The 16,209-nt window shown below is 40.0% G+C and overlaps 1 protein-coding gene across 1 annotated transcript in view; it reads left to right on the top strand.

Moving 5' to 3' along the window:
• The window catches only part of SH3RF2 (SH3 domain containing ring finger 2), a 143,437-nt gene that overhangs the window by 58,150 nt on the left and 69,078 nt on the right, over positions 1 to 16,209 (top strand). The window contains exons 4-5 of the mRNA XM_037509012.2: positions 912 to 1,007; positions 14,530 to 14,853. Coding sequence (XP_037364909.1) covers positions 912 to 1,007; positions 14,530 to 14,853 — 420 coding nt within the window. The remainder of the gene's footprint in view (positions 1 to 911; positions 1,008 to 14,529; positions 14,854 to 16,209) is intronic.

The following is a 16,209-nucleotide window of genomic DNA, read 5'->3' as shown; positions in this document are numbered from 1 at the left end:
AAAAGGTGTTCCTGATAAGGTATATTCATTCAGAAATCAAAGTATGACTATGTTTGTATGAACTACAATAATAGGTTCAATAGATGGATAGTGCTGGGAGTCAGGACAGTGGTTACTTCTTGAGAGATGATAAGAAAGAGCATAAAGGAAACTTCTAGGTGCTAGAAATGGTCTGTAACTCTTGACCTGGTTGGGGGCTGTGTGGACTCGTTAAAATTCATCAATCTTGACATCTAAAATGTATGTACTTTACTGTTGGAATGTATGTGTGTTTTTGGAAAAGTTCCTTTAAATTAGTGTATTCATATGTGTATGTTTTATCTTCATAGAAAGTGATGGGGGCGGGGGGGTGTTAACCAAGGTGCTAACAGTGCTTGCATCTATACTGTGGTAGAATTTTTTCTTTTTTTTGTTTAGCTATATTTTCAAATGTGTCTACAAATCTATATGTCACCTTTTATAATAACAAAAATTGAAATAAAAAGTCACTTTGCTAAAGCTTGATACATTAAAAATTGAATAGGCTGAAAAAAGCATTCAAAATTAGATGAAATTCATTCTTCATTTTGCTGAGCTAAACATCCACCATCTTATGGCTTCCATCTTGATATTGCCATCAGATTAAATTAAATAAATATCCTACATTTTGTTGGTGATGGAAAATTCAGAATTCTATTAGATTCCATTGATACTCCAATTTATTTCTTCACCTCTTATGGTATTGGAGACCCAAACACTGCCCTTTATGCAGGAAGAACATTTCATTTAATAGGAAGATTTTGTAAATAAGTTGCATAAGGGTTGTACTCCTGTCACCTTATACCATCTGGGACTCAGCTTGATCTGCACTGAAAGCTCACACCACCTGAAAACTGGGAGTGAGTGATGATTGGAGACTTTCTCTCTTTCAGGATGACATCATCACTGTGATCAGCCGAGTGGATGAAAACTGGGCAGAGGGCAAGTTGGGAGATAAAGTAGGCATCTTCCCAATCTTGTTTGTAGAGGTATGTGAGTATCAAGTCTACATCCCTTTTGAGATTATTCAGAGATGTGCCAGTGATGCCAGAGAGCAAATCTTTTATTATATGAAGTAAATTATAGAACGAGTTAAAGTCTCTAAAGAGAAAATACCACGGGATAATTCGCTGTTCTGGCAAAATGTGGGAAAATGGGCCTTTTTAGTCTACTGATGGGTATGTCAATTAGTGCAATCTCCCATATCAAAACTCAAATCCATATCAAGGACATTAAAAATGCACATCTCATGGGTCTCCCTGGTGGCCTAGGGGTTAAGTCTCAGCACTATCGCCTCTGCCATCTGAGTTCGATACCAGGCCAGGGAGCTGACCCACATGGCGCAGCAGACCTCTCCTGTCTCGCCCACTGCTCCCCTCAGCAGTGTATTTCAGTAAATCAAACTGTTCTGCTCCCTACTTTGTCTCTGGTGAATCATCTCAACCCTACACCTCTGGCCTGTACCCCAGTTCTTCAATGCAAAAATAATAAAAAAATTTAATTTTAAAATAAAATGCACATCTCCATTAAGTTATTAATTCCCCATCTGAAAGTTTATTGTCAGGAAATATTAAAACAAGTGCACAAAGATATATATACAAAATGTACAAAAATGTTCACCAGAGCATTGTGTATAATAATGAGAAACCATAAATAACCTAAATATGCAACAATATTTTTATGGCTATTTATTCAACATAATTTTATTCAACATAATTCAACATAATTTTTAATTATGGTAATGTTGACCTACATTTCATTGGTACATAGTTCTACTCTACAATGTTTGACATTACATTTTAACTGTATTTCAGCATTCATTCGTGAGTCTTAATAAAGAGGTAAAACATGTTATCACCAAATTATCACCAAATAAATAAATAAACAAAAATTAAGTGATGGAAAAATCTATGCTCATTAAAAATAGTAACAATAGGGCCTCCCTGGTGGTGCAGGCAGTTGAGCGCCGCACTGTGAAGCTGTCCGCAGCCTCTGCAGCGCAGGTTCAATCCCAGCCGGCCAGAGAGAATCCCACATGGCGCAGCAGACCTCTCCTGTCTCACCCACTGCTCCCCTAAGCAGTGTATTTTGTCAGTCTGCCTGTTCTGTTCCCCACTCTGTCTCTGGGTGAATCCTCTCACCCTCCTGCGCTTCTGGCCTGTACCCCAGTTCTTGCATAAAAATAAATAAATCTTGGGCCTCCCCGGTGGCGCAGCGGTTGAGCGCTGTTTTGCGAAGCTGCCCGCGGCCTCTGCGGCGCCGGTTAGATCCCCGGCTGCTCCCCGGCCACCGGAGGAGGGTCCCACATGGCGCGCAGACCTCTCCTGCTGCCCGCTGCTCCCCTCAGCAGTGTACTTTGGTCCTTCTGCCTGCTCTGCTCCCTGCTCTGGCTCTGGTGAATTCTCTCACCCTCCCGCGCTTCTGACTGTACCCAGTGCTTGTATAAACAAAAACAAACAAACAAACAAACAAACAAATAAATAAATAAATAAATAACATGCCTCTATTAAATAAATAAATAAATGAATGAATGAATGAATAAATAAATAAATAAATAAATCTTAAAAAAATAGTAATAGTAAAGAAGAATGTTTAATATCATAGAGGATTTGGTATGAAGAAAGGATGTTTATGACTTACTATTAACTAAAATAAAGTTTAATGGTTGCAAAGTTTCAGATTTAGAAGTTGAAAAAATTCTGGAGATATCTGTCATGGCCATATGAATATACTTAGCACTACTGAGCTATATATTTAAAAACGGTTATTATGGTAAATTTTATATTATGTTTTTACAACAATAGAAAACAAATGGAATTATATGAAACTAACTTTATGAATTTGTGTGTGTGTGTGTGTGTGTGTGTGTGTGTGTGTGTAAATGGATAAAAGACTAGAAGGACATTAATAGTGATATCACTACATGGTGAGACTCTAGAGAATCTTTATTTTCTTCTGCTGACTTGCGTATTACAAATCTTCTGAAATGAGCGTATATCACCTCTGTTTCTTTTGTGTTAATTTTAAAAAAGAAAGAACCCATGCCAAGCTATTACTTACTTCTCCAGAATAATAACATCACCTAGAATCCCTAAACTCATCTTCAGTCCGATCCTAGCTTGAAGCAAATCATTTCAAACTTAAGGAGAGGTTTCCCTGATTAACTGATTTTATTGGGTGCTTACCAGGCATAAAGCATTAAAAGTGAGCAATAGGGAACTATGAAAAAAGTAAAAGCATGCTCCCCGCCCTCTAGAAGAGTGACATGAAAACAGAATAGAGGTTTAAGGGGAGAGAAGCGACCAGTGCTTCCACTAAGATGAGCCAAAGCAGGCTCTGAAATGAATGGTGTGTCCAGAACACTGTGCAGCTTTCAAGGTTCTCTCTGCCCACCTCTACTCAGCCATTTGAAGGGATGAAAAATGAAATAGAGGCCCAGAGGAAGAGCCCAGAGAGGCTGATCTTACTGTCTCTAATTAATGAGTCTCATTCCTAGTGCTTTCTTCTTATTCCAGACGCCCCTTCTTTTATACACATCCAATCTTCCTACCTATTCAGATTGTGCTCATTTTATAAGGCTCAGCCAGAAATTCACTTTCTCCATAAATTTTCAGCAACTCATTCAACTCCCCATTGTCGTTTTCTTCTCTGAAAATCTGAAGGGCGTGTTGCTGGTACTTCACAAGCTAGTCTAACATGAACAAGGTACTCTGTAAATATTAGCTTAATCAGTAAATGACTGAAAAAATATTTGGGAAGTGGTTGTGGATGGACTAAGTAGGAAAAAAATTAGAGAACAAATTATTTGGTGTGATGCTCTATACATAGTCATTCAACTAATTTTTCATAGCACCTGCTATGTCATCTCCTGTGCTTAAGTCTAAAGGTATGAGACAGACACAATTTATGAATTGTAAAGTCAGACATTAATCAAGTGGAAGTGTGATAAGTGATGCAAAGAGTAAAGAGAACTATTGGGAGGAGGAAGGATACAATGTGCGATTTATCTAGGTAGGGGATTGGCAAATGCCTCTCAAACCAAGATCTGACAGATGATTAAGAATTATGTAAATAAGCATGGAAGGAAGGATGTTTTAGAGAATGGAGGTAATGTGTGCCAAAGTCCTAGAGGATGAGCAAGTGTATTATGTCCAAAGGGCCAAACAAATACTAGAGTTCGAACTTAGAGCATAAGGGTTGACACAAAATGAAGCCAGGGAGCTAAATGGGAGACAGATCATAGTCAGCTTTGTAAACCATCTTGTATTAGTCAGGATGAGCCAGGTTATGCTCTTGGAAATAGATCAACAGTCTCAAGGCCACATTCAGCACAGAATGGTGAGTGGCTGCCCTCAGGCAGTCACTCAGGAGCCAAGACTGAAGCTGGGCCATCTGGAACCCAAGGACTTGCTAGTTTACATGGCAGAGGAAGGGTAAGGAAGAGTAAGCAAAGGTCTCTGCTCAGAAGTAACATTTGTCACTTCCCCTCTCAGCTCTTTGGTCTGACCTTGTCACAGACCCCCTCCTGTCTTCCAGTTAATGGGGAAGTTAGGGGAGTACCTGGAACACTCGACAGGTATTGTCACTCTGCAATAGCATAAGTAGAAGCAGTTGAAAAATTTTAATGAGGCATTAGGTTTTGTTCCTTTTTTTTATTCTGTGCATATCATCACTTTTTAAAATTTATGTATATATTACATCTTTTTTCATTTTTTTACAATGTTTGCTTTATTTTCTCAGGTGTAGTCCCCATAGAATTTCCACCACCAGTTCACCTGTGCATCATCACCGTAGTCCCTTGTGCTCTTCCCTCTCTCCTTTTGATCCCTCTCCTTCCCCCTCCCCTGCAGAATGTCTCTGATTTATAGTTGTCTGTTTATTTTTGTTTCGATTTATTATGTTTTTATTGTTATAATTTTTTTAAAGATTGCTCCGGTTACTGTGGAAGAATAATTTGAAGAAGGGAGAGGAAAAAGCAGAAAGACCAGTTAGGAGGCTACTGCCTGGCTCAGTTAAAAGATGATTATCGCTTGTACTTGTAGATAGGAAACAAGTTGACAGGTTCAAGGACCTTTTTTAGGAGGTAGATCCACAGGACTTTGAAGCTGACAGAAGTGGGGAATAGAGGAAAGGAAGTAATTGAGGATCATCCCCCCAATTTCCAGGGTGTGTGTGTGCTGAGGTCAGTGGTGGAGCCATTTGCTGGGTAAAATAACATTGCGGAGGAGGAACATTCATGACCAAGGACACAGATCAGCTACAACTAATACCTTGTTGAACAGTTAGGAGGTGGTGAAATTTTTGCAGATTAGAGCTTGCCTGTTCCCCTACATTACTTCTAGAAGCTTCTTCATAGCTCTGGGGAAAGAAAAGCACCACTGATTTTATTATCTATTTCTGATACCTTTTTTCCCCAAGAATTTCTACATTTAATGATCATTCATTTGGATACTCTCCTCAGCACTTCACCTTTGAAATGAGTGTTTAAAGAACACTCAAGATTATCATCAAACTAGCCATTGCTACATTTGTTCTTCTAATTGCTGGGGGTGGGGGGGGGGAGATAATCAAGTGGTTGCTCTAATCTGGGAACCTGGTTTTCAAAAATTATTTTAAATCCAGATTGAGCTTTTTAAAGTGCTAGTTAAATTTTGACTCCAGTCATTTCATTAAGACTAGCACTTGCTAAGGACTCTTTAAATAAGCTTTGAATTACCAGTGTCATACAAAGCAATCGGAAGGAAGGAAATCTTTCTTATGGGAGTGATGTGAACTTTTTATTATTTTTACCTAGACAGGATTTTTTTCTTCTTAATGTAGCATTTGATTTACTGAATTATACCTGGAATAAAAGGTGGTAAAACAAATGCTAAACTTATGCCCATTCTTGTCAGGACTTCTCCAACAGGGCCTGCCTGGGTTATAGGAAACTTGCTCAGCCTGATGAACCTCAAGGATATTGTTTCAAATGAGTGGGTGCAAATTTAAGATCTGTAGTCCTTCTGCCACTGAACTATTAATCATGTTGGCAGAGGACAGCACAGACCAGGAGTCACACGGCTCCTTTGTGAATGTTGCTGATGGAAACGCTGATGGCGTTGCTCACCTGCAGACACAGCAATTAGGTGAAGGCAGAAAAAAATTAACTCACTTTATCAAACTTGTAAATGACTATAAAGAACTTTACCCACTCGGCACAAGGCAGACACAGCACCCCAAAGCTGTTGAGGTGTACCCTACCATTCCCGCTCTGTTCTCTGTCCCACGGGGTGGGGGGAGGCGAAAAACAGCCCCCCAAGGACACTAGGAGAGATCTCTGGCGCCACCTAGCGACCAGGAAAAAAAAAGTCACTAACACCCTATAAAACAGGACATTTCTTAAGACTGCTTGAAAAGGGCAGAAGGTTTCTGGAGGACCCAGTGGCCAGCCGGGAAGTTATTCCACGCCAGGCCCCTTCCGACCAGCAGTCTGAGCCCACAGAGGGAGCAGGCACCCACGTCCGGGGCAGACCGGGTGCGCAGAAGAGTGTGCCTGAAACCGGAGGCGCAGGGACTGCATCCCGCTTCGCCATTTGAGAACAGGGACATTTCTTCAGTAAAAACTGCCTAAAACCAGCAGAAAGCTCCCCCAGAAGACAGAGATGGCTCCTGGAAGAGCCAGAGGGGAGCGGAGAAGTTCACCCAAGATGTCAGTCAGTCCGAGCAACACAGTGTCCCAACGCATACGACAAATTAGAAAACAGACAGTAGGGAGTAGAAGAACCACACGCAACCTAAAAACTCCTCAGGAAAGAAGCACACCACAAAAAGAAAACCACTCCCCAGATTGCAACGACAGCAACTTGGAAGAACTTCTGAGCCTTCCAGAAAGAGAATTTAAAATTGCCATGATTAAAAAAGTGATAGATCAGAAGAAGGAAATTGAGTCCCTAAAGAGGGAAGTAAGAGAAATGCAGGAGATCAAAGAATTAATGGAGGAACTAAAGAACTCTGGGAAAAGCAATGAAAGCAGAATAGATGAAATGGAAGAACGAATAAGTAATCTTGAAGACACAGAAATAAAAAGAACCAAAACAGAAAAGGAAAGAGAAGTACGAAGGAAAAAGAATGAAGAAAGACTTCGGGAACTATCTGACTCCATGAGGAAAGGAAATATAAGAGTTATAGGAATTCCAGAAGGAGAGGAGAGAGATGTAGGAACAGAGAAAATATTCATGGATATAATTGAAGAGAACTTCCCAAATGAGAAGAAGGAGCTGAAAATTGATATACAAGAAGCAAGAAGAACACCAAACTTCCACGACGAAAGGAAAAACACAGCAAGACACATAATAGTAAAGCTCCCAAGAATCCAGGATAAGGAAAAAATAATGAAGCTGACAAGAGGGAAGAAACAGATAACATTCAAAGGAAAACCAATCAGGCTGACATCAGACTTCTCTGAAGAAACACTACGGGCAAGGAGAGAGTGGAGGGACATAGTCAACAGACTCCAAGAAAACAGATGCCAACCAAGAATACTCTATCCCGCAAAGCTCTCTTTCCTCCATGAAGAAAGAATATGGACCTTCCCAGACAAAGAGAAACTCCGGAATTTCATTGCGACTAAACCCCCACTCCAAAAAATACTACAAGGAATCCTAAAGCCAGAACCTCAGAGGGACGAATAACAACGAAAGAAGACCAAAAAAAAAAAAAAAGTTATTAAAAGAATAAATAAATAAAATCAAAGGAAAGACAAACATAATGGCAAATACAGATGCTAACATATCAATATTAACTCTAAATGTAAATGGACTAAACTCTTCAATAAAAAGACACAGAGTTGCAGCCTGGATTAAGAAACAAAACCCAACCTTTTGCTGTCTCCAGGAAACACATTTAGCTACAAAAGATAAAAATAGGCTCAAAGTCAAAGGATGGAAAACAATCCTACAAGCAAATGGGCCAAAAAAGAAAGCAGGAACAGCTATACTTATATCAGATAAAACAGACTTCAAACTCAAAAAAATAAAAAGAGACCCCAATGGTCACTACATTATGATTAAGGGGACAATACTTCAAGAAGAAATAACACTCATTAACATATACTCACCAAACGAAAGAGCACCAAAATATATCAGACAACTGTTGTCCTCTCTGAAAACAGACATCAGAGAAAACACATATGTAGTGGGAGACTTCAACACACCACTATCAACAATGGATAGATCAACAAGACAAAAAATAAATAAAGAAACTAAAGCTCTAAATAAGGACCTAGAGCATTTGGCTTAACAGACATCTATAGAACACTAAACCCAAAAAAAACGGAGTACACATTTTTCTCAAGCGCACACGGATCATTCTCCAGGATCGATCACATACTGGGGCACAAGACAAACATCAACAGATACACCAAGATTGAAATCATACCAACCATCTTTTCTGACCACGAAGGCATCAAACTAGAAATAAATCATAAAAAGAAGGCAAGGAACTATCCTACCTCATGGAGATTAAAAGCCACACTACTGGAAGACCACTGGACTAACGAGGAGATCAAAGAAGAAATTAAAAAATTCTTCGAATTGAATGACAAGGAGGACACCAATATCCTAAATGTATGGGATGCAGCAAAAGCAGTAATAAGAGGAAAATATATAGCAATAGAAGCTCACATCAAAAAACAAGAAAGAACTCAAAGAAACAACCTAATCTCGAAGCTCAAAGATCTAGAAAAAGAACAACAAAAAAACCCCAGAATCAGTAGAAGAAAAGAAATAATAAAAACCAAAGCAGAAATAAATGAAATTGAAACTAAAAAAACAATCCAAAAGATCAATGAAACCAAGAGCTGGTTCTTTGAAAAAATAAATAAAATAGACAAACCCCTAGCCAGGCTCACAAAGGAAAAAAGGGAGAAAGCACAAATACACAGAATCATAAATGAAAGAGGAGAAATCACAACGGACACAGCAGAAATCAAAAGAATAATCAGTAACTACTATGAACAGTTATATGGAAACAAGTTCAACAATCTAGAGGAGATGGACAAATTCCTACAACTCTACAATCACCCAAAGCTAGATAAAGAAGAAATAGAACACCTAAACAGACCAATTACAAGCAGCGAAATTGAAATGGTAATTAAAAACCTCCCCAAAAACAAAAGCCCAGGACCTGATGGATTTACAAATGAATTCTACCAAACATTCAGAGACGAATTAGTGCCTATCCTTCACAAACTCTTCCAAAAAATTGAGAAGGAAGGGACAATACCAAACACGTTCTATGAAGCCAATATTACACTAATACCAAAACCGAATAAGGACAACACAAAAAAGGAAAACTATAGGCCAATCTCCCTAATGAACACTGATGCAAAAATCCTCAATAAAATTTTAGCTATCAGAATCCAACAATGTATCCATAAGATAATTCACCACGACCAAGTTGGATTCATTCCAGGGGCACAAGGATGGTTTAACATCCGAAAATCAATCAACGTTATCCAACACATCAACAAAAAGAAATATAAAAACCATATGATAATATCAATAGATGCTGAGAAAGCTTTCGACAAAGTGCAACACCCATTCATGATAAAAGCCCTTGAAATTCTTGGGATACAAGGAACATACCTCAACATCATAAAGGCCATCTATGACAAGCCAACAGCCAGTATCATTCTCAATGGTGAAAAGCTGAAAGCAATTCCATTAAGATCTGGAACAAGACAAGGATGTCCACTCTCACCACTGCTTTTCAATATAATACTGGAAGTCCTAGCCAGAGCAATAAGACAAGAGAAAGACATCCAAGGAATCCAAATAGGAAAAGAAGAAGTCAAACTATCACTATTTGCAGATGATATGATAATATACATAGAGAACCCCAAAATCTCCACAGAAAAACTAATTCAACTCATCAATCAATTCAGTAAAGTGGCAGGATACAAAATCAACACGCAAAAGTCAGTGGCCTTCCTATACACAAACAATAAATCTGAAGAAGAAGAAATCAAAAAAACCACCCCTTTTATTATCGAAACAAAAAAAATCAAATATTTGGGAATAAATCTAACAAAAGAGGTAAAGGACCTATACAAAGAAAACTATAAAACACTGTTAAAAGAAATAGAAGAAGACACAAAGAAATGGAAAGACATCCCCTGCTCATGGATTGGAAGAATAAACATTATTAAAATGGCCATCCTACCAAAAGCAATATACAGATTCAATGCTATTCCAATCAAAATCTCAATGGCATTCTTCAAAGAAATAGAACAATTATTGATGAAATTCATATGGAATCACCAAAAACCCCGAATAGCCAAAGCTCTACTGAAAAAAAAAGAAGGAAATGGAGGCATCACACTCCCAGACTTCAAACTATACTACAAAGCCATAATCATCAAAACTGCATGGTATTGGAACAAGAACAGACATACAGACCAATGGAATCGAATAGAAAATCCAGAAATAAACCCACAGATTTATGGTCAACTAATCTTTGACAAAGGAGCAAAGACTATGCATTGGAGCAAAGAAAGTTTGTTCAATAAATGGTGCTGGGAAAACTGGGTCGCTACATGCAAAAGAATGAAGCTTGACCACTACCTCACACCATACACAAAAATCAACTCAAAATGGATTAAAGAACTAGACATAAGACCTGAAACCATAAAATACATAGAAGGAAATATAGGCGAAACACTACGGGATTTGCACATCAAAGACATCTTTACAGACACATCACCCAAAGCAGTGATAGTGAAGAGAAAGATAAACAGCTGGGACTACATCAAATTAAAGAGCTTCTGCACAGCAAAAGAGACAATAACAAAAACAAAGAGAAACCCCACCAACTGGGAGAACATTTTTGCACCCAACACTAATGATAAAGGACTGATCACAAAAATCTGCAAAGAGCTGATGAGACTCAGCAACAACAAAGAAAATAATCCAGTCAAAAAATGGGCAGAAGAGCTAAAAAGAAACTTCTCTGAAGAGGAAATGCAAATGGCCAACAGATATATGAAAAAATGTTCAACATCACTTGTAATCAGGGAAATGCAAATCAAAACTACCATGAGATACCATCTCACACCAGTGAGAATGGCACATATTAAAAAAACTAGCAACAACAAATGTTGGCGAGGATGTGGAGAAAAAGGAACTCTTGTGCACTGTTGGTGGGAGTGCAAACTGGTCCAACCACTATGGAGAGCTGTGTGGAGATTTCTGGACCTACTAAACATAGAGCTTCCATATGATCCAGCAATTCCACTCCTAGGTATTTACCCAAAGGACACAGAAACATCAATTCCAAAGAGCACCTGCATTCCTATGTTTATAGCAGCACTGTTTACAATAGCTAAGCTTTGGAAACAGCCCAAATGCCCAAAAATAGATGACTGGATCAAGAAGATGTGGTACATATATACCATGGAATATTACTCAGCATTCAAAAAAGATAAACACATGCAATTTGCAGCAACATGGATGGCACTGGAAGGGATCATGCTCAGCGAAATAAGCCAAAAAGAAAAAGAAAAATACCGGATGGTCTCACTCATAGCAGGAATCTAGAAAACTTAAATAAGGGACCAGGAAAATGAATATAAGAAAGTGAAAATCAAAATCAACAAAAAAACTATGAACCAGAGACACTTTTTGGGGGGTGGGGGGGCGGGAGGGGAAGGATTGGGGTCAGAATGGGGCGTTTGCAATTGTATGGGGGAATATAAAAATAAAATTTAATATTTAAAAAATAAAAAAAAAAAAAAAAAAAAAAAAAAAAAAAAAAAAAAAAAAAAAAAGAACTTTACCCACTCGGCTCACCGTGTATATTGTCTTCCTATGGGGAGAACAATGGAGGTACAGGAACTCTGGGGAATGTCAGACACTGTCCCTAGTTAGGGCTCTATCACAGCTCATCTAATTTCAGTAACCTCCCAATCGGTGTCCTTACTACTCTGGCACTTCTAAATAACAGCCAGAATGAGTTTTTATTTTATTTTATTTACATGCAGTACAATTTACTCTGCATATAATGTGACCACACCACAACCCAGGTATAGCATAGTTCCGACACTCCCCCAACATGCTGCCCCCTTGTATCAATTCCTTCCCAGGCTCCCACTCCCTGCAACCACTGATCTTCTTTCTGCTCCTGTAGTTTTCTTTTTGCAGACTGTCTTAGAAATGGAGTCATAGAGAATGTAGTTTTGAGTCTGGTTTCTTTCACTTAGCGTAATGCATGCAAGGTGCATCCAGAGTATGAATGCATCGTCCCTGCTTGTCATTGAGTCGTGTTCCATTGTAAGGATGTGCCAGAGTATGCGTATCCATTCACCAGCTGAAAGACATTGTGCTTGTTTTGTAACTGAAATAAAACTGCTGTAAACATTTGCATACCGATTTTTTGAGTGAGTATAAATTTCCTTCTCTTGGGTAATTACCTAGGAGTGGGATTGCTACGTCAGATGCTAAGGATATATTTAACTTTGGAAGAAACTGCCAAATTGTAGCATGAGCTTTTTAAAGCATAATTTAAATCATGTCACTCCTCTCCCTAAATCCTGCCAAAGGCTTTCCATTACACCCAGAATAAACTTGAAGCCCCCACGTCCTTCATAGCCCAGCCTCTGCCTCTCCCTCTGATCTCCACTTCACCCCCGATACTTGCTCACTCCGTTCCAGTCCTCTCTCTCTCTCTCTCTGTTTCCTTCTTGTCTTTTTCTCCAAACAGAGTGATCTTTCCCCTCTTGGGGATCTTTCCATTAATTTATTAATCCCTCTGCTGGGCATCACCCCCATCTTCATGTAGCTGGCTTCTTCCTGTCATCAGTGTCTCAGCTTCAATGTCACCTTCTCAGTGGGACTTCCTCAACCCCCAATTCTAGAGTAACAACTTCCCCCACTCTTTGTCACATCAGAGCACTTATTAACTATTCTGATTTTTTTCTCATTGCCATTTATAAGTTACTCCATGTGGGCTTTACTCTCTCTTTTTTTAAAAGATTTATTTTTATTTATCTATGCACACAAGAACTGGATTGTAGGCCAGAGGTGAAGGGGTGAGAGGATTCACCAGAGACAGAGTAGGGAGCAGAACAGGCAGATCGACTGAAATACACTGCTGAGGGGAGCAGCGGGCAAGACAGGAGAGGTCTGCTGCACTATGTGGGTCAGCTCCCTGGCTGAAGTGGCTGGCGATTACTTTATAGTGCTGAGACTTAGCCCCTGTACCACCAAGGAGGCTCTGGGTTTCTACTCTCTTGTTGTCATCGTCAACATAATAATGTCCCCTCCTCTACTTGACTTTTTCCTTTACAATATTATAAGCTTCTTGAGGTAGGAACTAAATCTTCTGTAATATTTTCTATATTGGCTCTTTTAATCATTGTCATTAAAAAGTTCCTAAATGGGCAAATTCCTTTATACCTCTGTAGTTGACTCTAGAGATGAGAATAAAATGTGGTTTAGAAGGTAGTTGGTAGCAATCGTAATGATGGAAAATTAAGTAATCATCCTGGAAAGTTTTATTCACACCAATTCTTGTTTTGTCAACATACTTCAGAGTTCTGAAGGAAATTAACTCAAAGGGGCACTTGGTGGGTAAGGTATTCAAAATATAGCTCTTGTTGGAATTCACCAATATAGTGAGGAAGGCAGACATGGGTTGCACAGACATGGCTGCAAGGGTAGCCGGCTGCTACTGGATGACACGAGTATTACATTTTCAGGAATTTTGCTAGCCAACTGTTAACCATCAGAAGATTTTTGCATCACAGAAGTTGATAAAACTCTATATATCAGGGCTTTTCTTTTCTGATTTACAAAATACCACTGAATAAGAAGTATAGAACAAGAGAGAATGGTAATGAATGCATTTAAAGGAAGTTGTAAAAGATGCTCTTAGCTTAAAGATTCAGAAATCTGAGTGGATTTGTGTACTTCCTCCAACACTTATCAAATGTATGAACTTGAGCAACTTTCTCCACTCATTATTCCACAGACACTCTCTAAGCATTCACCAGGGTATACAGCAGGGAGTAATGTGTATGAGATCCCTGCCCTCAGGTAGCTAACTGTTCAGCAGAGGAAAGGAAATGATTACAGTATGGAATGGAAAATGCCATGCCGGGGAAGCATTGGGACTGCAGGACACTGAGGAGGCAAACAGACAACCCAGTGGGGGCTTAGGGGAATTTGACTAAAGGAGAGGGGAGCCCACCACACGGAAAGGGCTGGGGTGGAGTTGGAAGAGATGGGTAAAGAGCGCTCCCAGTCCATCAGGGAAGCAGGCTTATTTTCAGCCCCTTTGGAGCTCAGTAAAAGAGCAGGAACTACTTTGTTTCACTGATACAGCAGAGTCGCCAGGACATATTGGTGAAGATAGCTCACCAAGAGGTAATAACTGGACAGTGGCATCTGAGTTGGCTTCAGTCTAACCTAAGTGGGTCTGAGCTGCTCGTGGTAGATAAGGTTGACTGACTTCTCCCCGGGCCTTTTGTCTTTTCAGCCAAACCTCACAGCCAGACACCTTCTGGAGAAGAACAAAAGCCGTCAGCCATCCCGGACAAAAAGCCTGTCCCTGGTGTCCTCTTCTTCCAGAGGCAAAGAGATCAACACACCCACGCTCCAAAGGGGCCCTGGGTCCAGAAGGAAGGGGCCCGGGCAGTTTTCCATCACAACAGCCTTGAATACTCTCAACAGGATGGTCCATTCCCCCTCCGGGCGCCATATGGTGGAGATCAGCACCCCAGTGCTCATCAGCTCCAGCAATCCCTCTGTGATCACCCAGCACATGGAGAAAGCAGACGTTCCTCCCAGCTCTCTGGGGCAGGTAGGAAACAAACCCCCTGGACCAGGGCACCTGGGAGTTTGGCAAATGACCCTCACCATGTTTAGGACCTGCTGGGCACCTGTAACGCATTACTATCGGCACACGTACTATGTATCAGCTGCATTCACACGATCTGGAATGATTTCATCTTTGAAACAATCTGCGGGTTAGGTATTATTATTATCTCCATTTTACAGATGAGAAAACTGAGGCTCAGAGGTGCTAAACAACTTGCCATGTCCTCACAAGCACTTTGCTTTTTCATGCTAAGGGCTACCACATGGTTCCGGTGCCTTGGAGAACCTCCCTCTAAGGCGATGATTTCACTATCCAGACAGGGTTTTGGCTGCATAAACTGAGAATCACTGTTCCATCCTCTAGCATTGAATTAGACATCACATGAAAAGGAAGAAAAAGAAACAATGGCTATTGAGTGTTTTAAGGACTGGTTATGTAATTTGTAGGGCCCAGTAAAAACTGAAAAGGCATAATTAAGAATTTCTAGACTATAACAGCAGAGCATTAAACAAGTGCAGACCCTTCTAAGCACAGGGCCATGTATGACTACATGAGTCTCACACTCAGAATGCCAGCCCTGGTTGTTTTCATGGGGAGCATCAAATTGGATACTTTTATGTAAAGTGCTTAGAGCAACGCCTGGCACATACTAAACACCCAATCAGCTTTAGCTCATAACACTGTAATTATTAAGCCTGGTCCTCAGTTGCCAACTGAAGGGAAATAAGCCAGCAGAAGGGCGGTTGTGGCAATCCAGAAGCAGAAGTACTTCTAACAGTGTGTGCCTATTTAGGTTGGAGGGCTCTTTAACAGATGAAGGGCTGGAGGTATGAGGCAAAGTAATTAAGAAGAGCTGCATGTTGGGTATTCCACTGGAAACACTCTTTGGAACCACGCGGGTGGCAGCTTGAAAGGACAAACCTCAACTTGCACCACTGTTTTTTTTAAAGCTGTAAATCTTGTTTTTAAACATGAATCTCTACCTTGGGATTAAATGGCTTAATTGGACTCTAATCCCTTTTTAACAAGACAAGGAGGAGGGGAAAGTCAAGGGTTCCTCAAGGCCCCATGTGCTGGTCTAAAAGGAAAACAATCACCTCCCACAATACATCTCATGACACTGACTGGATCTCTAAGAGGATGGCTGTTAACATAATTTTGTCCACCACTTGCACTGTGTGCATGCCTGCGCATGAGCGCACGTGCACACACACACACACACACACACACACAGACACACACACACACAATATCCTTTCCCCTCCAAATACAATCTTTGTCAAAAAAAACTTAAAACTCCCTTTATACACACACATTCCAAATGCTTTTTACAAGTCC

Source organism: Talpa occidentalis, unplaced genomic scaffold, assembly GCF_014898055.3.
Source record: "Talpa occidentalis isolate TD23 unplaced genomic scaffold, MPIMG_talOcc4v2.1 talOcc4.13, whole genome shotgun sequence".
NCBI classification, from domain to species: domain Eukaryota; kingdom Metazoa; phylum Chordata; class Mammalia; order Eulipotyphla; family Talpidae; genus Talpa; species Talpa occidentalis.
The sequence above is the reverse complement of the archived record's forward strand: the minus strand, read 5'-3'. Positions and strand labels throughout refer to the sequence as shown.